At 46.1% G+C, this 25,569-nt stretch overlaps 1 protein-coding gene across 2 annotated transcripts in view; it reads right to left on the bottom strand.

Moving 5' to 3' along the window:
• ccdc18 (coiled-coil domain containing 18) overlaps positions 1-25,569 on the bottom strand; it is a 235,617-nt gene that overhangs the window by 180,042 nt on the left and 30,006 nt on the right. For both annotated transcript variants that reach the window (XM_070886607.1, XM_070886608.1), the window contains exons 3-5: positions 23,846-24,038; positions 22,995-23,159; positions 496-605 (exon numbers count right to left, since the gene is read on the bottom strand). In XM_070886607.1, coding sequence (XP_070742708.1) covers positions 496-605; positions 22,995-23,159; positions 23,846-24,038 — 468 coding nt within the window. The remainder of the gene's footprint in view (positions 1-495; positions 606-22,994; positions 23,160-23,845; positions 24,039-25,569) is intronic.

Raw genomic sequence — 25,569 nt, 5'->3', positions numbered from 1 at the left:
GTACCTCATTACATCATCCGGATGTCACCAGATGCTTCACAATCAATGATTACTTTTGAAGTGCAGACATTACTAGATAGACAAACGGAACAGCCAATTTGCACACAGCAAAGACAAATTGTAAATGAAAGGAACAACCATTTAATCTGTTGTTAGTCCAGGGAGAATGTTGGCCAGGACACCAGGAGAACTTTGTGCTCTACTTTGACTAGCGCAATGGAATCTTTCGCAGCCACATGTACAAGTGGACGGGGCTTCATTTAATATCTCATCTGAAAGATGGCACCTCCAAAAATGCAGGAATTCCTCAGTGTTCATTATGTGCTTGAGCCTTGAAACCGTACCTTTTTGATTCCAGCAAGAGTGCTGCTGGGCAGTGCAGGTATACTCCTGAGCACAAGAGGCTCAGAGCGACTGCTGTAACAGAGAATATCGACGGCAGACCCAAAACTTGTAATACCCAACAAAAAACTGCACCACGACTCTGCACATTACCTGAGTGCTTTTTCTTGAGCCTCTACTTCTGCCTCCAAACCCAAGATATCTTCATTTAGCTGAGAAATATGATGTGTCTTTTCATTAATAGATGGTTCAAGATGACAAAACTGGAAGAAAAACATTTAAAAAAAATTTCAGGCTGATTTTTGACACAGAAGGCAGAAGTGGTTGAAGAGACAAACGGATGATGGGCAAAAATGAGATGGTAACGGAACAAGTTAAGAAACAAAAGATGAGTCCAGATGGAGTGTGAATGGTGGAATCATCACCAGCTGCCATGGGAAAGAGAAAAAAAAGGGGAGGTTGTAAATAAAAAAAGGAGGAAGGGGAATAAAAACATGGGCAGAGGTTATGATCTGAAATTGTGTATTAGGGCTAGAATTTCCAGTGCTTCATCGCCCAGATTCTCAGCTGCATTCGTCGTTTTGGGCAAGAACCGGGTCGGCGAGAAATTCCCCAGCTGAGTTCCGCCGGCAGTTTCGAAGTACCGCTGGGGAGCGGTCCGCCGGCATGCATCGTCCACAGATCGCCGCGGCGCGATTTCTGGCTCAGTGGTGACCCGTAGGTAACTTGAAAAAAAAACGCCCACTAGAATCAGTGGAGCTGGGCGGTAGGTAAGTAGCTGCAAGTAAAAAGGTAAGTAATTGTTTTTTTTCCTCATTATTTTAAAATTCTCTTGGTGATTTAAGCGAAAAGGGTCCTGAGAATTTTTTAATGATTTTTTATTTTATGTTTTTTGAAAAAATATTGTCTGTGTTTTTCTCCTCCAGGAGGCCCAATCCGCAGCTTCGGTGTAAATTTTCCGTAAATTTATTAATTATCGACCATTTTCTTTAAGAACCGACCAATCGGCCCAAGATTCAAAGTGGCCAAAACTAGTAGGAGGACAGAAGATTGGGAAGCTTTTAAAAGCCAGCAAAGAATGACTAAAAACATGATTAAGAAAGGGAAGATAGACTATGAAAGTAAACAGCATAAAATATAAAAACACATAGCAAGAGTTTCTATAGGTATATAAAAAGGAAAAGAGTGGCTAAAGTTAATGTTGGTCCCTTAGAGGACGAGACCGGGGAATTAGAAACAGAGAAAATAGGTGCAGGAGTAGGCCATTTGGCCCTTCGAGCCTGCACCACCATTCACAGGTTCACAATTCTCTGAGTGAAGAAGTTTCTCCTCATCTCGGTCCTAAATGGCTTACCCCTTATCCTTAGACTGTGACCCCTGGTTCTGGGCTTCCCCAACATCGGAAACATACGTCCTGCATCTAACCTGTCCAATCCTATCAGAATTTGATATGTTTCTATGAGATCCCCTCTCATTCTTTTAAATTCCAGTGAATATAAGCCTAGTCGATCCAGTCTTTCCTCATAGTAATAGGGAACATGGAGATGGCAGAACTCTGAACAAATATTTTGTATCAGTCTTTACGGTAAAGGACACAAAAATATCCCAACAGTGGATAATCAAGAGGCTATATTGGGGAGGAGGAACTTAACACAATCACTAAGCAGGTGGTACTCAGTAAGACAATGGGACTAAAGGTGGATAAATCTCCTGGACCTGATGGCTTGCATCCTAGGGTCTTAAGAGAAGTAGCAGCAGGGATAGTGGATGCATTGGTTGTAATTTACCAAAATTCCCTGGATTCTGGGGTGGTCCCAGCAGATTGGAAAACTGCAAATGTAATGCCCCTAGCCCAATAAGTCCGTGCAGCAGAGCAGGTCTTCAGTCGTCTTGGGTAACCCAAGCCACTGGACCAAGACCTAGCTCTGACAAGCCCGTGTGGTGGCTGGTGTGCAACGGCCACCACACGTCAAAAAAATCCATGCACAGGCATCTTCCATCCCTCAGGATGTAGTTCAGGATCTGCAATATTAGGTCCTTCATTGAAACACCTGTGAACTCATCCCTTTTTGGCATGGAAGCAAGTCATTCTTGTTTCGAGGGACCGCTATGATGATGATTTAAAAAAGGAGGTAGGCAAAAAGCAGGAAACTATAGACCAGTTAAGCCTGACACCTGTGGTTGGGAAATGTTGGAGTCCATTATTAAAGAAGCAGTAGCAGGACATTTGCAAAAACATAATTCAGTCAGGCAGATTTATGAAAGGGAAGTCACGTTTGACAAATTTGCTATAATTCTTTGAGGATGTAATGAACAGGGTGGATAAAGGGGAACCAGTGGATGTGGTGTATTTGGACTTCCAGAAGGCATTTGACAAGGTTACTGCACAAGATAAAAGTTCACGGGGTTGGGGGTAATATATTAGCATGGATAGAGGATTGGCTAACTAACAGAGAACAGAGAGTCGGGATAAATGGTTCATTCTCGGGTTGGCAATCAGTAACTAGTGGGATGCCGCAGGGATCAGTGCTGGGACCCCAACTATTTACAATCTATATTAATGACTTGGAAGAAGAGACTGAGTGTAACGTAACCAAGTTTGCTGACAATACAAAGATGGGGGGGAAAGCATGTGTGAGGAGGACACAAAAAATCTGCAAAAGTACATAGACAGGCTAAGTGAGTGTTCAAAAATTTGGGAGATGGAGTATAATGTTGGAAAGTGTGAGGTTATGCACGTTGGCAGAAAAAAAATCAAAGAGCAATTATTATTTAAATGAAGAAAAATTGCAAAGTGCTGCAGTTTCGTGGGACCTGGGGGTACTAATGCATGAAACACAAAAGAATTAGTATGCAAGTACAGCAAGTGATCAGGAAGGCCAATGGACTCTTGGCCTTTATTGCAAAGGGGATGCAGTATAAAAGCAGAGAAGTCTTGCTACAATTATACAGAGTATTGGCGAGGCCACACCTGGACAGTTTTGGTTTCCATATTTAAGAAAGGATATCCTTGCTTTGCAGGCTGTTCAGAGAAGGTTCACTCGATTGATTCTGGAGATGAGGGGGTTGACTTATGAGGAAAGGTCGAGTAGGTTGGGCCTCTACTCATTGGAATTCAGAAGAATGAGAGGTGATCTTATCGAAACGTACAAATTTATGAAGGGGCTTGACAAAGTGGATGCAGAGCAGATGTTCCCACTGATAGGGGAGACTAGAACTAGGGGGCATAATCTTAGAATAACTGAGATGAGGAGGAATTTCTTCTCTGAGGGTTGTAAATCTGTGGAATTCGCTGCCTCAGAGTGCTGTGGAAGCTGGGACATTGAATAAATTTAAAACAGAGATAGTTTCTTAACTGATAAGGGACTAAGGGGTTATGGGGAGGGGGCAGGGAAGTGGACCTGAGTCCATGATCAGATCAGCCATGATCGTAGTAAATGGCAGAGCAGGCCCAAGGGGCCACATGGCCTGCTCTTATTTCTTGTGTTCTTCTGTTCTATTCTATTTTTTCACCGAGAATTGGGGTGCGACGCCCATTTTTTAAACTGGGCAAATGTTTTTCTTTTTTGGGGGAATTTTTCACCAGCGATAATTTTGGGAATCTTAGCGAATTTTGGGCAGCAATCGGGCGCTGGCGGATTGTTTGGAAATTCTAACCCATAGTGTTTTATACAGTTCCAGCATAAGCTCCCTACATTTTATGCCTCGGCTAATAAAGGAAAGTATCCCACATATCTTCCTAACCACCTTATCTACCTGTCATGCTGCCTTCAGGGATCGGTGGACATGCACTCCAAAGTCCCTTGCCTTGTTGGCCTTCCCCAAATGCATTACCTCACACTTCTCTGAATGGAATTCTATTTGGACTTTTCTGCCCACCTGACCCGTCCACTGCAATCTACAGCTATCTTTCTCACTATCATACGGCCAATTTATGTATCATCTGCAAATTTCTTAATCGTGCCCACTGAAATCTAAATCATTGATATATACTGCAAAAAGCAAGGGATCTAGTACTGCGCCCTATGGAAACCCACTGGAAACAACTTTCCAGTCAAATAAAAACAGCAACCATTAGGGGCAGTCACACCCTTTAGGTTGGGTAGTGGTAACAGTCTGGTTAGTGGTCAGGGACAGAAGGGTGTGACTGCAACTCAGACAGGTAAGGGGACCCCGGGTGCAGTGTTGGAGGAGCCTCAGCCTTTGCCCTTATCCAACACGGTATGAAGTTTTTGCTGCCTGTGCGGAAGACGGAAAAGCCTGCAGGATGGATGAGCAGGCTGACCACAGCACCATGGTGCAGGAGGCCATTCAAGTGCGGGGAGTGAAAGGGAAGGTTGTGGTAGGGGACAGTATAGTCAGAGGGATAGATAATGTTCTCTGCAGCCGTGACCGGGAGTTTCGAAGGTTGTGTTGCCTGCCCGGTGCTAGGGTTAAAGCTGGAGTGAGAAGGGGAGGATCCAGTTGCTGAGGTCCACAAAGGAACCAACGACATAGGGAGAACCAAGAACGAGGTTCTGCTGAGAGAGTCTGAGGAGTTGGGATCCAAATTAAAAAGCAGAACCTCAAAGGTAATAATCTCTGGATTGTTATCTGAGCCAGGCACCAATTGGCAGATTAGAAGGTTAAATGCATGGCCCAAAGAGTGGTGTGGGAGGCTGGGGTTTTGCTTCATGGGGCACTGGCACCATTACTGGGAAAAGAGGGAGCTGTTCTGTTGCGACGGGCTCCACTTGAACCGGGCTGAAACCAGGCCTAGTGAATCGAATAACTAGGGCAGTAGACAAGACTTTAAACTAATGAAGTGGGGGTGGGAGGATTCTGGAAAGAGTACATTTAAAAGCAGCAAGAGAAATGTCAAGGCAGAGCAGAGTTTTGGGTAAAAATAAGCAGAGAGTAACAAAGGTAATAAGGCATCGGTGACTAAAATGACATCAGGAGGAAAATGGAAAACAATCAAAGCTAAAGGCACTATATCTGAATACGCGAAGCATTCGCAACAAAATGGATGAATAGCGCAGATGAAATTAATAGGTTTGATCCAATAACCATGACAGAGACATGGTTGCAAAGTAACTTTTAGAAGAGATAGGCAAAAATGGAAAAGGAGAGCAGTAGCCCTGAAAATAAAGGACGGAATAAAGACAGTAGAGAGAAAGGATCTTAGCTCCAAAAATCAAGTAGTAGAATCAGTTTGGGTGGAGCTAAGAAACAGCAAGGGGCAGAAAACATTGTTGGGAGTTGTTTATAGGCTCCCAAACAGTATTGGTATTGTAGGGCACAGTATAAGTCAAGAAATTAGAGGTGCATGTAACAAGGGTAATATATTAATCATGGGGTACTTTAATCTACATATAGACTGGGCAAACCAAATTTGCAGTATTGTATGGAGGACAAATTCATGGAATGTATACAAGATGGTTTTCTAGATCAGTATGTTAAGGAACCAACTCGGGAACAGGCTATTTTAGATCTAGCATTGTGCAATGAGAAAGGTTTAATGAATAAACTTGTAATAAAGGGGCCTTTCGCGGAAGAGTGACCACAATAGGATAGAATTTTATATTAAGTTTGAAAGTGATTTAGTTCAATCCAAAACTAGGGTCTTAAATCTAACCAAAACAAACTACGTAGGTATGAGGGGCGAGTTGGGTAAGGTAGATTGGGAACCTACATTGAAAGGTATGCCAGTAGACAAGCAATGGTTGCATTTAAAGAATACATAATTTACAACAAACATACATTCCTTTAAGGCACAAAAACCCCGCAGGAAAAGTGATCCAAACGTGGCTGACAAGAGAAGTTAAAGATAGTATTAGATAAAAGGAAGAGGCTTATAATGTTACCAAAAAGAACAGTAAGCCTGAGGACTGGGAGGATTTTAGAATTCAGCAAAGGAGGACCGAGAAATTGATAAAGAGCAGTCGAATAGAATATATGAGTAAACTAGCGAGAGACATAAAGACAGACTGTAAAAGCTTCTATAGATATGTAAAAAGGAAAAAGATTAGCGAAAGTAAATGTGGGCCCCTTACAGGCTGAGACAGGAGAAATTATAATGGGGACTAAGTAAATGCCAGAGAAATTAAACAAATACTTTGCATCTGTCTTCAAGGAAGAATCCTAAATAGTGGAGAACAAAGGGCCGAGCGAGAATGATGAACTGAAAGAAATTAGTATTAGTAAAAAAAATAGTACTGGAGAAATTAATGGGACTGAAAGCTGATAAATCCCCTGGACCTGATGGCCTACATCCTAGAGTTTTGAAAGAGGTGGCTATAGAGAGAGATAGTGGGTGCATTGTTTGTCATCTTTCCAAATTCCATAGATTCGAGAACGTTTCCTGCAGATTGAAAGGTAGCAAATGTAACCCCGCTATTTAAGAAAGGAAGGAGAGAGAAAACGGGAAACCACAGACCAGTTAGCCCAACATCAGTAGTAGGGAAAATGCTAGAATCTATTATTAAGGATGTAATAATAGGGCGATTAGAAAAGAATAATAGGATTGGGCAGAGTCAACACGGATTTATGAAAAGGAAATCATGTTTGACAAATCTGTTTGAGGTTTTTGAGGTTGTAACTAGCAGAATAGATAAGGGGGAACCAGTGGATGTGGTGTAGTTGGATTTTCAGAAGGCATTCGATAAGGTGCCACACAAGAGGTTATTAAACAAAATTAATGCTCATGGGATTGGGGGTAATATATTAGTATGGATTGAGGATTGGTTAATGGACAAAAAACAGAGAGTAGAAATAAACGGGTTATTGTGGGGTTGGCAGGCTGTAACTAGTGGCGTACCGCAAGGATCGGTGCTTGGGCCCCATCTATTTACAATCTATATCAATGATTTGGATGAGGGGACCAAATGTAATATATCCAAGTTTGCTGATGATACAAAGCTAGGTGGGAATGTAAGTTGCGAGGAGGATGCAATGAGGCTTCAAGGGGATAATAGACAGGCTAAGGGAGTGGGCAAGAACATGGCAAAATGAATATAATGTGAAGTTATCAACTTTGGTCGGGAAAATAGAAAAGCAGAGTATTTTTTAAATGATGAGAGATTGGGAAATGTTGGTGTTCAGAGGGACCTGGGTGTTCTTGTACACGAATCATTGAAAGTTAACATGCAGGTACAGAAAGCAATTAAGAAAGCAAATAGTATATTGGCCTTTGTTACAAGAGGATTTAAGTAAAGACGTCTTACTGCAATTATATAGGGCCCTGGTGAGACCCTGGAGTATATGTACAGTTTTGGTCTCCTGACTGAAGAAAGGATCTACTTGCCATAGAGGAAGTGCAACAAAGGTTAACCAGACTGATTCCTGGGATGGGTCGACTGTAAGGAGAGATTGAGTAGACTAGGCCTACATTCTCCAGAGTTTAGAAGAACGAGAGGTGATCCCATTGAAACATACAAAATTCTTACAGGGCTTGACAGGGTAGATGCAGGGAGGATGCTTCCTCTGGCTGGGGAGTCGAGAGCCAGGGGTCACAGTCTCAAAATAAGGGGTTGGCCATTTAGGACTGGGATGAGGAGAAATTTCTTCACACAGAGGGTGGTGAATCTTTGGAATTCTCGACCCAAGAGGGCTGTGGAGGCTCAGTCGTTGAGTATATTCAAGACAGAGATCGATAGATTTTTGGATATTAAGGGATATGGGATAGTACAGGAAAGTGGAGTTGAGGTCGGAGGTCAGCCATGATCTTATTGAATGGCAGAGCACTGAGCCAATTTTCCCTTGGATCCCTTGGGCTTTTACTTTTTTGACCAAGCTTCCAAAGGCCTTGCTAAAATCCATGTAGACTACATCAAATGTACTACCCTCATTGATCGTTCTCAAAAAATTCAAATCAAGTTGGTCAGACACAACCTTTTGTTAACAAATCCATGCTGACTGGCCTTGATTAATTCGTAACTTTCTAAATGATGATTTATACTGTTCTTCAGAATTCTTTCCAATAATTTTCCCCACCACCGAGTTTAGGCTGACTGGTCTGTAATTACTCGGTCTAAAAGCTAAGCATTGGGATTCATTTCTAGAGGGATAGAATTGATTAGCAGAAACGTTATGATGAACTTGTATAGAACCTTCATTAGACCACACTTGGAGTAATGTGCAGTGTTCTGATCTCCATATTATATAAAGTTTATAGAGGCACTTGGGAAGGTGATACCAGAACTGGAAGGTTATACCCATCAGGAAAGATTGAACAGGTTGGGGCTCCTTTCTCTAGAAAAGAGAAGACTGAGGGGTGACCTGATAAGAGGTTTTTAAGATCATGAAAGGTATTGTTACAGAGTAGATGAGGGAGAACCAGTGGATGTGGTGTATTTGGACTTTCAAAAGGCTTTTGACAAGGTCCCACACAAAAAATTAGTGTGCAAAATTAAAGTACATGGTATTGGGAGTAATGTACTGACGTGGATAGAGAACTGGTTGGCAGACAGGAAGCAGAGAGTCGGGATAAACGGGTCCTTTTCAGAATGGCAGGTAGTGACTAGTGGGGTGCTGCAGGGCTCAGCGCAGGGACCCCAGCTATTTACAATATACATTAATGATTTAGGTGAAGGAATTGAGTGTAATATCTCCAAGTTTGCAGATGACACTAAGCTGGGTGGCGGTGTGAGCTGTGAGGAGGATGCAAAGAGGCTGCAGGGTGACTTGGACAGGTTAGGTGAGTGGGCAAATGCATGGCAGATGCAGTATAATGTGGATCAATGTGAAGTCATCCACTTTGGGGGCAAAAACACGAAGGTAGAATATTATCTGAATGGCGGCAGATTAGGAAAAGTGGAGGTGCAACGAGACCTGGGTGTCATGGTACATCAGTCATTGAAAGTTGGCATGCAGGTACAGCAGGCGATGAAGGCGGCAAATGGTATGTTGGCCTTCATAGCTAGGGGATTTGAGTATAAGAGCAGGGAGGTCTAACTGCAGTTGTACAGGGCCTTGGTGAGGTCTCACCTGGAATATTGTGTTCAGTTTTGGTCTCCTAATCTGAGGAAGGATGTTCTTGCTATTGAGGGAGTGCAGCGAAGGTTCACCAGACTGATTCCAGGGATGGTAGGATTGACATATGAGGAGAGACTGGATCGTCTGGGCCTGTATTCACTGGAGTTTAGAAGGATGAGAAGGGATCTCATAGAAACATATAAAATTCTGACAGGACTGGACAGGTTAGATGCAGGAAGAATGTTCCCGATGTTGGGGAAGTCCAGAACCAGGGGACATAGTCTAAGGATAACAGGTAAGCCATTTAGGACTGAGATGAGGAGAAACGTCTTCACTCAGAGAGTTGTTAACCTGTGGAATTCCCTACCGCAGAGAGTTGTTGATGCCAGTTCATTGGATATATTCAAGAGGGAGATAGATATGGCCCTTACGGCTAAAGGCATCAAGGGGTATGGAGAGAAAGCAGGAAAGGGGTACTGAGGTGAATGATCAGCCATGATCTTATTGAATGGTGGTGCAGGCTTGAAGGGCCGAATGGCCTACTCCCACACTATGGACCCAAGTTTCCACACGATAAAAAACGGGCGCCCCTCCGAGCTGGGTGCCCGTTTTTCGCGCCACAAAGTGCGCCTAAAAAAACCCTCCGTATTCTCCACCTCCCTGCAGGTCCTCTGGCCCTCGGCGCGGCGCAGCAGGAGCTGTAGGGGGCGGAGCTAGGACCCTGCGCCGAAAACAGTGCCGGGAGCTCTGCACATGCGCGCTACAGTGGGCACGCAAGTGCAGTAGCTCCAGGCGCCCGAAACTGTGTGGGAGGGGCCCGAAGCACGCAGCCCCTAGCCCTGGCCGAATGGCCTCACTGGGGCTGCGTGAATAAGGCTCCTCCCATGGCCAGCTCCTGCTTCCCCCCCCCCCACCCCGGACCGGACCCAACCTAGAACTCTGTACTGTTTCTTTTTAAGTTGCCACTTCATGGTGGGAGACACTTCAGTCACATAGACCTCGTCAAAATGGGGGCTGATGGTTTTAGTAACCTCTACGTCTCCAGCTCCGAGATCAAGCACCCTGCCCGTCCTCCAGTGCGTCCCCACCCTGAGCAGCTGAAGGAACTGCTCCTCAGAGAAGACGAGCTGCCGCTCCTGCTCCCCTCTTCCCCCCCCCGCCCGACCCGACCCGCTACCGCTCCCACCCGACTCTACTCTCGCCCCCGGACTGGATCCGACCTGACCTCCCCCTCCCCGACCTCCCTCTGACCCGAACCTCTCTCCCCGACCCGACCCAACGCCACCTACCTCTGGTGCTGGGGACGGGCCCTGCCCGAAATCTCGGGCCCGGCCCGTTCAGCCTGCGGTCCCGACGGCAAACCACTTCCTAAAGGCCTGCCTGAAGAACTTTCACACAGGTAGGAACATGGTTTATTTAATCTTTTCTTTGCTTATAAATGTTTATTCAGGTTGGATTTATTTGTATAATATTTGTAGAAGTATAACTAAGGATTTATTGTAGAATTTAATGACTTCCCTTCCCCACCCCGTTCTGGACGCCGAATTTGTAACCTGCGCCTGATTTTTTAATGTGTAGAACAGGTTTTTTCAGTTCTCCAAAAATCTTCACTTGCTCCATTCTAAGTTAGTTTGGAGTATGTTTTCACTGTGGAAACTTTGAAATCAGGCGTCAGTGGCCAGACACGCCCCCTTTTGAAGAAAAAATTCTGTTCCAAAGTAGAACTGCAGAAAAAAAAATGTGGAGAATTGCGATTTCTAAGATAGTCCGTTCTCCACCAGTTGCTCCTAAAAATCAGGCGCAAATCATGTGGAAACTTGAGCCCTATATTTCTATGTTACAGTAGACGTAAAGAAGATGTTTTGACTTGAGAGAATCCAAAACTAGGGGCCCTAAATACAAGATAATCCATTAGGGAATTCTGGAGAAATTTATCCAGATTAGAGAATGGTTAAAATGTGGAACTCGCTACTGCAAGGAGTAGTTGAGGCATTTAAATTGATGCATTTAAAAGAACTTGCATTTATATAGCACATTTCACGATCTCAGGACATCCAAAAGCACTCTACAGCCAAGTATGTACTTCTGAAGTGTAGTCACTGTTGTATTGCAGGACATTTAAGGGGAAGCTAGATAAACACGAGGTAGAAAGGAATAGGTGGTCATGCTGATCATCATCATCATCATAGGCGGTCCCTCGAACGAGGATGACTTGCTTCCACTAGTTCATAGGTGTTTCGATGAAGGACCCGATGTTCCAGTCCTGAACTCCAATTAAGGGGGTGGAAGATGCCCGAGCGTGAATCTTTTAACAACATGTGGTGACCGTTGCACACCAGCCACCACATGGGCTTTGCAGAGCTAGGCCTTTATCCAGTGGCAAGGATTAACCAAGACGATTGGAGACCTGCTCTGCTGCACGGACCTAGCGTGCACACATATCACAGTGTGGGTTGGCCAGTGCTGCTCCTGGGCCCTCAGCTCTTCTGGGCCCCGTACCCTCATCTGTTGCACCTCTGCTACAATCTCTCACCGCCCCGCCGCCATAAACATTCACCGCATCTCGCCACAAACACTCGCCGCTCATCTGCCCCGACCTACCCACTCCTCTGTACTGGGCTCTGCCAATGTTCCTACCCACGCTCCAAAACGGCGACCAGGGTTTTGATGACGTCACCCAGTCGCCCTCCTCAAAATCCTTGGAGCAGCTCGCGCTGGAGGTTGAACTGGTATGTCGCTCCAGCTCTTTTACTTGCCGACCTGCGGAGCTGTTCTCTCGCAGGCCGGGGGGCCAGGTACTGAGCAATATCGGGGCTGGCTGGCTTGGGGCCAATGCTGACAGATCATCTTTGGCGCAATGTATATCTTGAATTAAGACTTAATAGAGTACAACTCATTATTATATTTTTTAAACACAGCACCATTGCATTGGTACTTGCTTCTGTTGTCAACCAAAAGACCAGAAAAACAATAACCTGTTTTTCCCCAATATAGGTATGGTTTCGACCCAAATGGTTAGAACTGGATTTTAGATAGATTAAAATTAAAATGTGCTGCTTGCATGCAGCCCTCCCCCCCACCCCACACCGAGATCAGCTCATGAACACAGATCCAGGTGCAGATTGGGATATAGGCAGCGAGCACACCAGTGGCGGGAGCGGGACACTGTGAAAGCCTTTGGAAAGTCTCAAAGGATATCCGAACCATTAGCAGCCTTCGCCAAGGCTGAAGGAGGGGAGAGGAAATAGGGAGGGCTAAGCAATAAAATGAAACTCAAGCAGCGGGCACAACAGGTAAATGATGGTGCAGACCAACCAATGGCTCCCTGCTCATTGACTACTGAATTTTGGGGGGGGGGGTGCATGAAGTGGTTGTAACTCTATGGCAACATCTCCGTAGGCCTACATTGCAGCAATGCCTGGTGCTTTTATTAATAGGTGCTCCTGCGGTAGATGGCACAACTTTGCATCCAACTCTCCGCTGTCCCAGACCTTTTGAAGACCGCTCCTTGCGGTTGTTCCCGCCTGTAGATACATTTAGTGGCATCTGGTCAGGTGGGGCCAATTGGGTTAGTCTGGCTGTTGGGCACCCTGGAAAGTCTTCTTTCACGCAGTGCCATCGAGAGCATGACATACTGTAATGGGTGTGATTCCAACGGTGCCCCCAACATTAAAGCAGTCAGGAATTCACAGATCATCCTGATGTGATTAGGCCGGTTGACCCAGCTTCAGTTGAGAATAGGTGCCTCCACCAATGTTGCCCTGACATGTTTGCCGTGCGCGGTCCCTTTAACTGGCCGTGCGACCTATTCAAATTTTTGCACATGCGCGGTTTCTTCCATGTAAAAGCTGGAGAGGCGCCTGCGCGAGACTTTCAGACCACTGCGCGGCCGCACAGATTAGCGAGAACATTGGTTCCCGCATGCACTAATCGCCGGCAGATACTACTGTGACGGCAATGATGTCTGGGCACGGAACACTTCTCATGGTGCCCTTCGTTGGTCCTCCAAATTCCTCAGATAGGGGGAACAATTTTTACAAAGTGCAGCTAAGTGCCAGCAGGAAAAATGGTTGAAATACACTTACCTTAAGTATCACGACGTCTTTTCCATGACCTTCCAATACCTTTACCTAGTAACCCTGGATTTCCACCTCATATGGCAGTGATTATATCTGCTCGAAAATCGGGTGCAGTGGCACGCAGAGCACCCCAGGTCTAAATTAGTATTGAAATGCATCTCCTGCCTGTTTGAGGTAGCTGTTTCCAAAGCTGGTATTCATCACTCGCAGGAAACGGAGCACGGTGTAAAGGGAATGCAGATCTGGTGTTACAGACCTCTGGCCTGCTTTTCCAACCAGGATAATCTCATTGCGCGCTCAGGATTATTGCATGTGCCAATCGTTGGCCGGCTGTGTTCTTGCGCTTCGACTACTTGAAGTGGCCACTAGGTGGGGTACTAGTCCATCCCAATGAGGAAAAGCAGCCACTTTCCACTTAGCATTTGATAGCAGAGATCAAAGAGCTCACGCATAGTGTGTCATCCTGGTAAGCACAGTGCATTGCATCTCCAACACGCTATACCATTCTGCCATCCAACGGAATCACAGAATTAGAGCAGCAGCTTGCAACAAGCACAAGGAGCGGAATAGCAATTTCTCAGTCAGAGCAACTTTAACCCTGCAATACTTATTAACTGCCCTGTGCTTCCAGACAAAATCTGATGCAGCACTATATAGTATTGTATCAATAACTTCTTATTTCCTTCCCCCGACACCCCCATCATCAGCCACAAACACCAAACCCAATCACACTGCAAACCAAGATTAAGCAAAATACCTTGTGAAGTAAAAACATAAACTGCTGGAAATACACATCAGTCAGAAGCTGTGTACCCTGCGTCAGAACTGAAGATAGACAGTAATTTTAATAGGTTTGGAAAAGGGAGGACGTGGGGGAAAAGGAAGAAACAGAATAAAAATATACGCCAATCACAGAGAGGGAGTGGGTTCAATGACCCGCAAACTGCTTAATAGAACAAAAAATACACCTGCTGCGCTTTGTCAGCATTTTCTGTTCACACGCAAAATGTTACACCCTGCCTTTTCTCTTTACAGATGTCAATTGGCTGGTTGTGTACTGTCAGCATTTTCTGTTTAATTTCAGATTTCCAGCTTTCCCGTTTTGTTTCATAGTACCTGGTGAAATCTGGTGGGACAGGTATTGTGACAAACGACGCCATGGGTTTACGATATGGAACATCAGCAGGATTTTCAGAATTAACTCGCTCTTGCTGCACGATCACAGCTGATGTTCTGATAGGTTTAGAAGAGCGGTGGGATGAAGCTCATATGGAACATAAACATCAGCATGGACCAGTTGGACCAAGGGGCTGTTTCTGTGCTGTAAATTCTAAATTCAGTCCTAAAATTGTATTTGGCCTATTAACAGATAACTTATGCAAAATATCTTGTATCCTTCAAGAATAGTATGTCTCGTCTGTGAATCTGCTGTAACTCCAACAACTATTTTCTTTATAAACTCATCATCATAGGCAGTCCCTCGAAATGAGGAAGACTTGCTTCCACTCCAAAAGTGAGTTCTCAGGTGACTGTACAGTCCAATACAGGAATTACAGTCTCTGTCACAGGTGGGACAAGACAGTGGGGTGGGGAGTCTGGTTTGTCGCACGCTCCTTCCGGTGCCTGCGCTTGATTTCTGCATGCTCTCGGCGATGAGATTCTAGGTACTCCTGTACCATGTGGGAACTCAGGGACGACTCCAGTGTCCCTGACGACGACGTGTGCGGGAAGTGTGTCCACCTCCAGCTCCTGACGGACCGCGTTGTGGAGTTGGAGCTGAGGGTGGATTCACTCTGGAGCATCCACGATGCTGAGAATGACGTGAGTAGCACGTGTAGCGAGTTGATCTTACCGCAGGTGAAGGATCCACAGCCAGATAGGGAATGGAAGACCAGCAGGAAGAGCAGTGCAAGGGGGGTGGTGCAGGGGTCCCCTGTGGTCATCCCCCTGCAAAACAGATACACTGCTTTGAGTGCTGTTGGGGGGGGATGACTCATCGGGGGAGGGCAGCAGCGGCCAGGTTCATGGCACCGTGGCTGGCTCTGTTGCACAGGAGGGCGGGAAAAAGAGTGGGAGAGCGATAGTGATAGGGGATTCAATTGTAAGGGGAATAGATAGGCGTTTCTGCGGCCGCAACCGAGACTCCAGGATGGTATGTTGCCTCCCTGGTGCAAGGGTCAAGGATGTCTCCGAGCGGGTGCAGGACATTCTAAAAAGGGAAGGAGAACAGCCAGTTGTCGTGGTGCACATTGGTACCAACGACATAGGTAAAAAAAAAAGGGATGAGGTCCTACGAAACGAATTTAAGGAGCTAGGAGCTAAATTAAAAAGGAGGACCTCAAAAGTAGTAATCTGAGGATTGCTACCAGTGTCACGTGCTAGTCAGAGTAAGAATCGCAGGATAGCGCAGATGAATACGTGGCTTGAGCAGTGGTGCAGCAGGGAGGGATTCAAATTCCTGGGGCATTGGAACCGGTTCTGGGGGAGCTGGGACCAGTACAAACCGAACGGTCTGCACCTGGACAGGACCGGAACCAATGTCCTAGGGGGAGTGTTTGCTAGTGCTGTTGGGGAGGAGTTAAACTAATATGACAGGGGGATGGGAACCAATGCAGGGAGACAGAGGGAAACAAAAAGGAGACAAAAACAAAAGACAGAAAGGAGATGAGGAAAAGTGGAGAGCAGAGAAACCCAAGACAGAAAACAAAAAGGGCCACTGTGCAGCACAATTCTAAAAGGACAAAGGGTGTTAAAAAAACAAGCCTGAAGGCTTTGTGTCTTAATGCGAGGAGTATCCGTAATAAGGTGGATGAATTAACTGTGCAGATAGATGTTAACAAATATGATGTGATTGGGATTACGGAGACATGGCTCCAGGATGATCAGGGCTGGGAACTCAACATCCAAGGGTATTCAACATTCAGGAAGGATAGAATAAAAGGAGGTGGGGTAGCATTGCTGGTTAAAGAGGAGATTAATGCAATAGTTAGAATGGACATTAGCTTGGATGATGTGGAATCTATATGGGTAGAGCTGCAGAACACCAAAGTGCAAAAAACGTTATTGGGAGTTGTGTACAGACCTCCAAACAGTAGTAATGATGTTGGGGAGGGCATCAAACAGGAAATTAGGGGTGCATGCAATAAGGGTGCAGCAGTTCTAATGGGTGATTTTAATATGCACATAGATCGGGCTAACCAAACTGGAAGCAATACGGTGGAGGAGGGTTTCCTGGAGTGCATAAGGGATGGTTTTCTAGACCAATATGTCGAGGAACCAACTAGGGGGGGAGGCCATCTTAGACTGGGTGTTGTGTAATGAGAGAGGATTAATTAGCAATCTCATTGTGCGAGGCCCCTTGGGGAAGAGTGACGATAATATGGTGGAATTCTGCATTCGGATGGAGAATGAAACAGTTAATTCAGAGACCAAGGTCCAGAACTTAAAGAAGGGTAACTTTGAAGGTATGAGGCGTGAATTGGCTAGGATTGATTGGCGAATGGTACTTAAGGAGTTGACTGTGGATTGGCAATGGCAGACATTTAGAGACCGCATGGATGAACTACAACAATTGTACATTCCTGTCTGTCGTAAAAATAAAAAAGGGAAGGTGGCTCAACCGTGGCTATCAAGGGAAATCAGGGATAGTATTAAAGCCAAGGAAGTGGCATACAAATTGGCCAGAAATAGCAGTGAACCCGGAGACTGGGAGAAATTTAGAACTCAGCAGAGGAGGACAAAGGGTTTGATTAGGGCAGGGAAAATGGAGTACGAGAAGAAGCTTGCAGGGAACATTAAGGCGGATTGCAAAAGTTTCTATAGATATGTAAAGAGAAAAAGGTTAGTAAAAACAAACATAGGTCCCCTGCAGTCAGAATCAGGGGAAGTCATAACGGGGAACAAAGAAATGGCGGACCAATTAAACAAGTACTTTGGTTCGGTATTCACTAAGGAGGACATTAACAACCTTCCGGATATAAGAGGGGTCAGAGGGTCTAGTAAGGAGGAGGAACGGAGGGAAATCCTTATTCGTCGGGAAATTGTGTTGGGGAAATTAATGGGATTGAAGGCCGATAAATCCCCAGGGCCTGATGGACAGCATCCCAAAGTACTTAAGGAGGTGGCCTTGGAAATAGCGGATGCATTGACAGTCATTTTCCAACATTCCATTGACTCTGGATCAGTTCCTATCGCGTGGAAGGTAGCCAATGTAACCCCACTTTGTAAAAAAAGGGAGAGAGAAAACAGGGAGTTATAGACCAGTCAGCCTGACATCGGTAGTGGGTAAGATGATGGAATCAATTATTAACGATGTCATAGCAGCGCATTTGGAATGAGGTGACATGATAGGTCCAAGTCAGCATGGATTTGTGAAAGGGAAATCATGCTTGTCAAATCTTCTAGAATTTTTTGAGGATGTTTCCAGTAGAGTGGACAAGGGAGAACCAGTTGATGTATATTTGGACTTTCAGAAGGCTTTCGACAAGGTCCCACACAAGAGATTAATATGCAAAGTTAAAGCACATGGGATTGGGGGTAGTGTGCTGACATGGATTGAGAACTGGTTGTCAGACAGGAAGCAAAGAGTAGGAGTAAATGGGTACTTTTCAGAATGGCAGGCAGTGACTAGTGGGGTACCGCAAGGTTCTGTGCTGGAGCCCCAGCTGTTTACACTGTACATTAATGATTTAGACGAGGGGATTAAATGTAGTATCTCCAAATTTGCGGATGACACTAAGTTACGTGGCAGTGTGAGCTGCGAGGAGGATGCTATGAGGCTGCAGAGCGACTTTGATAGGTTAGGTGAGTGTTAGGCTCACACTGCCACCTAACTTAGTGTCATCCGCAAATTTGGAGATACTACATTTAATCCCCTCGTCTAAATCATTAATGAGCTGCGAGGAGGATGCTATGAGGCTGCAGAGCGACTTGGATAGGTTAGGTGAGTGGGCAAATGCATGGCAGATGAAGTATAATGTGGATAAATGTGAGGTTATCCACTTTGGTGGTAAAAACAGAGAGACAGACTATTGTCTGAATGGTGACAGATTAGGAAAAGGGGAGGTGCAACGAGACCTGGGTGTCATGGTACATCAGTCAATGAAGATTGGCATGCAGGTACAGCAGGCGGTAAAGAAAGCAAATGGCATGTTGGCCTTCATAGCGAGGGGATTTGAGTACAGGGGCAGGGAGGTGTTGCTACAGTTGTACAGGGCATTGGTGAGGCCACACCTGGAGTACTGTGTACAGTTTTGTTCTCCTAACCTGAGGAAGGACATTCTTGCTATTGAGGGAGTGCAGCGAAGGTTCACCAGACTGATTCCCGGGATGGCAGGACTGACCTATCAAGAAAGACTGGATCAACTGGGCTTGTATTCACTGGAGTTCAGAAGAATGAGAGGGGACCTCAAAGAAACGTTTAAAATTCTGATGGGTTTAGACAGGTTAGATGCAGGAAGAATGTTCCCAATGTTGGGGAAGTCCAGAACCAGGGGTCACAGTCTAAGGATAAGGGGTAAGCCATTTAGGACCGAGATGAGGAGGAACTTCTTCACCCAGAGAGTGGTAAACCTGTGGAATTCTCTACCACAGAAAGTTGTTGAGGCCAATTCACTAAATATATTCAAAAAGGAGTTAGATGAAGTCCTTACTACTAAGGGGATCAAGGGGTATGGTGAGAAAGCAGGAATGGGGTACTGAAGTTGCATGTTCAGCCATGAACTCATTGAATGGCAGTGCAGGCTCGAAGGGCCGAATGGCCTGCTCCTGCACCTATTTTCTATGTTTCTATGTTTTACTCAGCGCCCTCCCGGATGCTCTTCCTTCACTGAGGGCGGTCTTTGGCCAGGGACTCCCAGGTGTCGGTTGGGACGTTGCATTTTATCAAGGAGACTTGATAAAAATGTTTCCTCTGCCCACCTGAGGCTCGCTTACTGTGTAGGAACTCCGCATAGAGCGCTTGCGTCGGGCATGCGAACAATGTGGCCCGCCCAACAGAGCTGGTCGGAGCATGGTCAGTGCTTCGATGCTGGGGATGTTGGCCTGATCGAGAACACGGGCATTGGTACATCTGTCCTCCCAGGGGATTTGCAGGATCTGGCGGAGACATCGTTGGTGGTATTTTTCTCGCAATTTGAGGTGTCTACTGTATATGGTCCATGCCTCTAAGCCATACAGCAGAGCGGGTATCACTACAGCCCTGTAGACCATAAGCTTGGTGCCAGATTTGAGGACCTGGTCTTCGAACACTCTCTTCCTCAGGCGGCTGAAGGCTGCGTTGGTGCACTGGAGGTGGTGTTGAACCTCGTCATCGATGTCTGTCCTTGCTGATAATGGGCTCCCGAGATATGGGAAGTGGTCCACTTAGCCCAGGACCGCGCCATGGATTTTGATGACTGGGGGGCAGTGCTGTGCGGTGGGGTCAGGTTGATGGAGGACCATTGTCTTACGGATGTTTAGTGTAAGGCCCGTGCTTTCGTAAGATTCGGTGAAGATGTTGACGATGACTTGGAGTTCAGCCTCTGAATGTGCATAGGTGCAAGTGTCATTCGCATACTGTAGTTCAACACCAGAGGATGGGATGGTCTTGGATCTGGCCTGGAGGCGACGAAGGTTGAACAGGTTCCCACTGGTTCTATAGTTTAGTTCCACTCCAGCGGGGAGCTTGTTGAGTGTGAGGTGGAGCATTGTCGCGAGGAAGTTCGAGAAAAGGGTTGGCACGATGACGCAACCCTGCTCGACCCTGGTCCGGACGTTGATTGGGTCTATGGTGGATCGTCGTGGAACAGGCAGAGGATGGCGACAAACTTATAGGAACAGCCGAAATGGAGGAGGACGCTCCATAGTCCCTCGCGGTTAACAGTGTCAGGCCATTTACAAGGGTTGGTGTGGTTCCCTGCATTTCTCTTGCAGTTGTTGAGCTGTAAAGATCATGTCCGTTGTACCCCGTAGTGGACGGAATCCGCACTGTGACTCTGGGAGGAGCTCCTCAGCCACTGGGAGAAGACGGTTGAGGAGGATCCTAGCGATGACTTTCCCAGTGGCCGACAACAGGGAGATTCCTCTGTAGTAGCCGCAGTCGGACTTGTCCCCTTTTTTTTTTTTAAAAAAGATGGTCACAATTACTGCATCTCTAAGATCTCCCGGCATGCTCGTCTCCTTCCAGATGAGAGAGATGAGGTCATGCATTCATGCCAATAGTGCCTCTCCGCCATACTTTAGTGCATCACCGGGTATTCCATCCGCTCCCGATGCCTTGTTCTTGAGCTGACGGATGGCCTTTTCTACCTCGTGCAGGGCTGGGGTTTTGCTGAGATGGCAGCGGGTAGTATGCTACCGGATGGAGTTGAGGACATTCGTGTCAAAGGCAGAGTCTCAGTTAAGGAGATCTTAGAAGTCCTCCTTCCAGCGGGTCCTGACTGCCTCGGTTTCCTTGATGAATGTCTCCCCATTCTTGGCCAGTAGAGGGGTGGGGCCTTGGGCCATAGGTGGACTTGACTGCAGTGAAGAATCCTCGCACATCATGGCTGTCGGCCAGCTGCTGAATCTCCTGTGCTTTCTCCACCCATCATCTATTCTTCAGGTCACGGTTTTTTGTTGGACTTTGGCCTTAAGTCGTCTGTAAAGCTGCTTTGCTGCTCCCGAGTTGGGTTGTTTTAGGTTCCGAAACCTGCACTTGCGGTTTATTAGCTCTTGGATCTCCTGGTCATTCTCATCAAACCAGTCCTGGCGTTTCCTGGTTGAGTGACCAAGCGTCTCTTCGCAGGCACTGGTTATGGAGGCCTGGCGGGCAGACCAAGCGCTGTGGGCACTCTGCGTCTCGGGGTCATCAAGGGTCGCCAGGTTAGCAGTGAGGCGCTGGCTGTCTAGGGTTCTCTTAGCTGGGTCTTTGAGTGCCCTGTGTTGATTTTTTTGCAGCACTGTTTCTGTTGCCGTCGTCGCTTTGGGGCTCTATTGATCCTGATGACGGAACAGATTAGGCGGTGGTCCGTCCAACAGTCGTCGGCTCCAGTCATGGCATGGATGATGCGCACGTCCTTGCGATCACTTGCTTGAACGATGATGTCATCCAGCAGATGCCAATGCTTGGTGCGAGGGTGTTGCCACGATGCCCTGTACTTGTCTCTCTGGCGGAACAAGGTGTTGGTGATGACAAGGTTGTGTTCTGGGCATTTTGTCGGGAGCAGGGTACCGCTGGAGTTGGTTTTCCCTACCCGCTCTCTGCCGATCACGCCGCCCCAGAGTTGTGTCTCCTCACCGACTCTGGCATTGAAGTCGCCGAGGAGGATCAGTTTATCGTCCATAGGGACGCGGGACAGGAATTGTTCGAGGCTGGAGTAAAATCCTTCTTTGGTCTCATCTGTTGCATCGAGTGTTGGGACGTACGCACTGATAACTGTGGCGCACTGGTTCCGGGATAAGGTGAGTCGGAGACATTCGCCAATCCCGCAGGGGGCGTCTCTGAGGCAGTCGACCAGCTCGTTCTTGATGGCAAAACCAACTCCGTGGAGGCGGCATTCTTCCTCTGGTTTGCCTTTCGAGAAGATGGTGTAACCTCCACTTTGTTCTTTGAGCTGGCCTTCCCCTGCCTGCCAGGTCTCGCTTAGGGTGGCAATGTCAACATCGAAGCATCTCAGTTACCGGGCAACGATGGCGGTGTTGGAGTTGTCCATGAGGGTCCTGATGTTCCAGGTCCCAAACTTCATTTTGAAGGGTGGAAGATGCCTGTGCGCGAGTTCTTATAACGCGGGGTGGCCGTTGCACACCGGCTACCACAGGGGCTTAGCAGAGCAAGGTCTTGGTCCAGTGGCAAGGGGGTTCAAGACGACTGGAGACCAGGCTCTGCTGTATGAGCCGAGTTGCTTACGGCAGGATGTGAGCCATAAGCTCGGCGCTGAGCAGCGCCTTCGGTGAGGTGGTGAGAAAACCAAGGTCTGGCTGAGGGCAGGCATTGGGATGGTCAGAGGTCCACTTCGTGGAAGAAGAGGTCAGAGTGGCTACAGTCATTGTGCACACCACGTGCTCGACAGAGACTCCGTCGTTGAGTGGGGCCAGCAGCCGGGAGAAGGCCAGGACGTCGCCGGAGGAATGGAGGCCAGGACGTCGCCGGAGGGATGGCTCGTGCGTGAGGTAGGGTCCAAACCTGTGGCTGAAGCTGGTCGCGGGCTCACTGCCATCGAGATCGCTGGGGATCGGTTGGAGCAGCTGAGTCGGCCAGTTGGGAGCGAGAAGCAAGGGTCCAGTTGGAGGGATTTGGCAGCATGGAGGTCGATCTGGAAGGTAAGTTGAGATTGGAGGATGGGGGATGGGGGATGGGCAGCAGGCCCTTGCAGCACGGGTTTTAGGGGTAGGAAAATACTTTGGGGGGGTTGAAGTTAGAGCCAGAGGAGGCTTAGTATGCATAAATTACAGAATTATTTCAGGCATAATTCAATGTTCCATTTCCATATAATTTTATAATTCACTTGACCTCCCCTTCTCCATATTTCAACAACTAAAGTATCTATAATGCAGTCTTCAGGATTACTGTATAAATAGTGATTTTTGAGATTGTCTAAATTACAGACCGAATATGAACCTGGTTGTTTTTATATATACATATACATTTGGAATACTCACCTTAACTTTTGACTGAGTCAGCTCTATCTGTATACTTTCAATCTCACGCACCAAACTGTGATTCTGGGAGACCAAACGGACATTGTCCTCTCGAAGTGTGCTAAGCTTTCTCCATAGTTGTTCATTTTCCTGCTCAACAGCAGATGTGGGCGGCAACTGGGGTGCCTAAAAGCACAAATGTTGTGTGTTAAAATGTGGTATTTTTCACAATTTTCTCCCCTTCTCTCCTGAAGACATTCTCGTTTGATGGAGTAGAGTCCTCCGATACCGCACCCAACTTGCCATATGTCATTCTTTAAAACCAAACAGCGAGTATTGGTAGAAGTCAACCATGGAATGCAGATAGGGGATCTGTAAGATTGAGATTTCTGTCTATGATCACAACTCTATTTGTTGGCTTACCAGCTAATTATTCATGTTGCTATACACTAAAGAAAATCTTTGATGCCTCAATAGCACTATTTTCCATCAAATATCTGATATTCTTTTAAAAGTTTTGGATAGATACATGTCAATATTTGCAGAAAATGTTTAAAAACCACTTAATTACAACACTACAGTTGCCATCCTAATCCATTACAGAGTCAGACGAGACTTGCAACCTCCTTATCAGTATGACTTAGAACTAAACTAGTACAAGACTTCAAAGCTATCAGGGAACTGTATAAAGTATTCTTGAAGAAATGCTGCAGGTATAGTTATACATTTAACTTCAAATAAGAGCTTGGCAGCAACTATTGGGGGAGACTCAAAGTTTACAATGGCTGTACACATAGATATCACATTGACAGTTACCGCTTCCAATCGAAAACTATCCAAGAAGTAAACTCAATCAGAAGCTAAAAATTTACCCTGCCTCCAAAACTGCTGGTTGGGCTTATGTTGCTGAAAACGTTTTTTTGAGGCAGTATTCTTTCAGCAGTTGTCAGATGACGATTGCTGACCGCAGAAACTACTGGATCGGATTGAAAGAGATCTTCCATTGTCAAAGCGGGGGAATAATCCTGCTGAGAAGAGTCATCAGACTGGTCACTTAAACGGGCACTGAGAGAAAAACGGAAAACATTCTTCTATGATTAATTGTATATTTAGGCTTGAAATAAAACAACTTACATTGATATAGCACTGAAACGGCAGGGTTATTTTCACCTTCATACTGCTTTACAAGCCATTTTCACATGTCTACTCTGATGTTATTGCTAGGTAGGACAGTGAAATCAACTGGCTTACTAGTTCATTATTCCTGCTGCTGTACACTAAAGAAAAACTTTAATGCCACAATAGCAGTATTTTCCATCAAATATTTGCTATTTTCTTTCAAAACTTTTGGACAGATATCCGTCAATATTTGCAGAGAATATTTGAAAACCACTGAATTAGAATGATAATGTAGCAATATATTCGAAAATGCCTCACAATTGAGAGTTAAACAAATGGAAGGTCAGGAAGATGGGTGAAGGCAATGCTTTCCAAGGCATGAGAGGCATACCAAAATGGGGGATCTAGGCCTAGAAATTAGAGCAGGCCGGAAACCTGTCGATAACATCATGAGCCAAGGCTAACGGCCACCAGCAAAATGAGCGCAGGCAGTACCGGTAGTTTGGTGCTACCTGCTAATTTAAATGAGCGGAGCGGAGAATCTCTTGTACAACACGCTCTTTCCGCCACTAACATCAGTATGAAGTTGAAGATTGCGTCTTAAGGATCAGTGCGCCATTCTCAGGCAATGTGCTGTGTCAGATCCTTTGGTGACAGCTCCTGGGTTTTGCTATGGAGTCTGTTGATGGCCGTTGTACGGTTGAGGCATTGTGGCACATTACGAGGCACTTGTTTGTCCACAGCTCTTCTCTTACGTTCACATATATTTCTCTGGATCCTAAAACCTACTTCTTTGACCAAGCTTTTGGTCACCTGACCCGATTTCTTTTTTTGTAGCTCAGTATCAAATTTTTAAATCTCATAATACTGTGAAGTGCCTGGAGACGTTTCACTATGTTAAAGGCGCTATATAAACAAATATTGTTGTGTGTGGTTCACAAATGGGTCCCAGACTGCCTGGTACCCGCACCTTCACTGGCTACCATAGGTCCACAGATCTTTCACCCAGATGGTTGCTGTGTGCAGGTTTGTGCTCCAACATGGTCCGGGAAGGGGAGCGGGAGGGGGATACACCATCTTGCAGCCAACAGTGAGTGCACTAGCCTACATATCGCAAAGAGGATTAATTCCCTGGTGAGTGGCTCTTAAAGCACAGGCTCAGATCTGGAGGGACTGTGACTGAAAACACCACATAAAGACTGTGGCATAGGTGTCCTTAAATTGTTGCATGAGACATCAATGGAAATTTAAAAAATTTAAAAGGGGAACTTGAAATCTTGGTCGTGGGATACTGGTGCAGAAGAGAGTTCAACTAAATTTTTAACAACCGCAGATTTTTGAAGGACTCATGGTGAGAATATGTTGTCAAGCTTTTTAAAAGCAGACTTCCAAACTTTGCATCTCATTTTATCAGTTCCTAAAGTAGAAAACCCCAACGCACAAAATTTAAGGAAATGGAGGTGTGATTTATCTTCTG

The sequence above is a fragment of the Pristiophorus japonicus genome, chromosome 8, assembly GCF_044704955.1.
Source record: "Pristiophorus japonicus isolate sPriJap1 chromosome 8, sPriJap1.hap1, whole genome shotgun sequence".
In the NCBI taxonomy this organism is placed as follows: Eukaryota; Metazoa; Chordata; class Chondrichthyes; family Pristiophoridae; genus Pristiophorus; species Pristiophorus japonicus.
The sequence above is the reverse complement of the archived record's forward strand: the minus strand, read 5'-3'. Positions and strand labels throughout refer to the sequence as shown.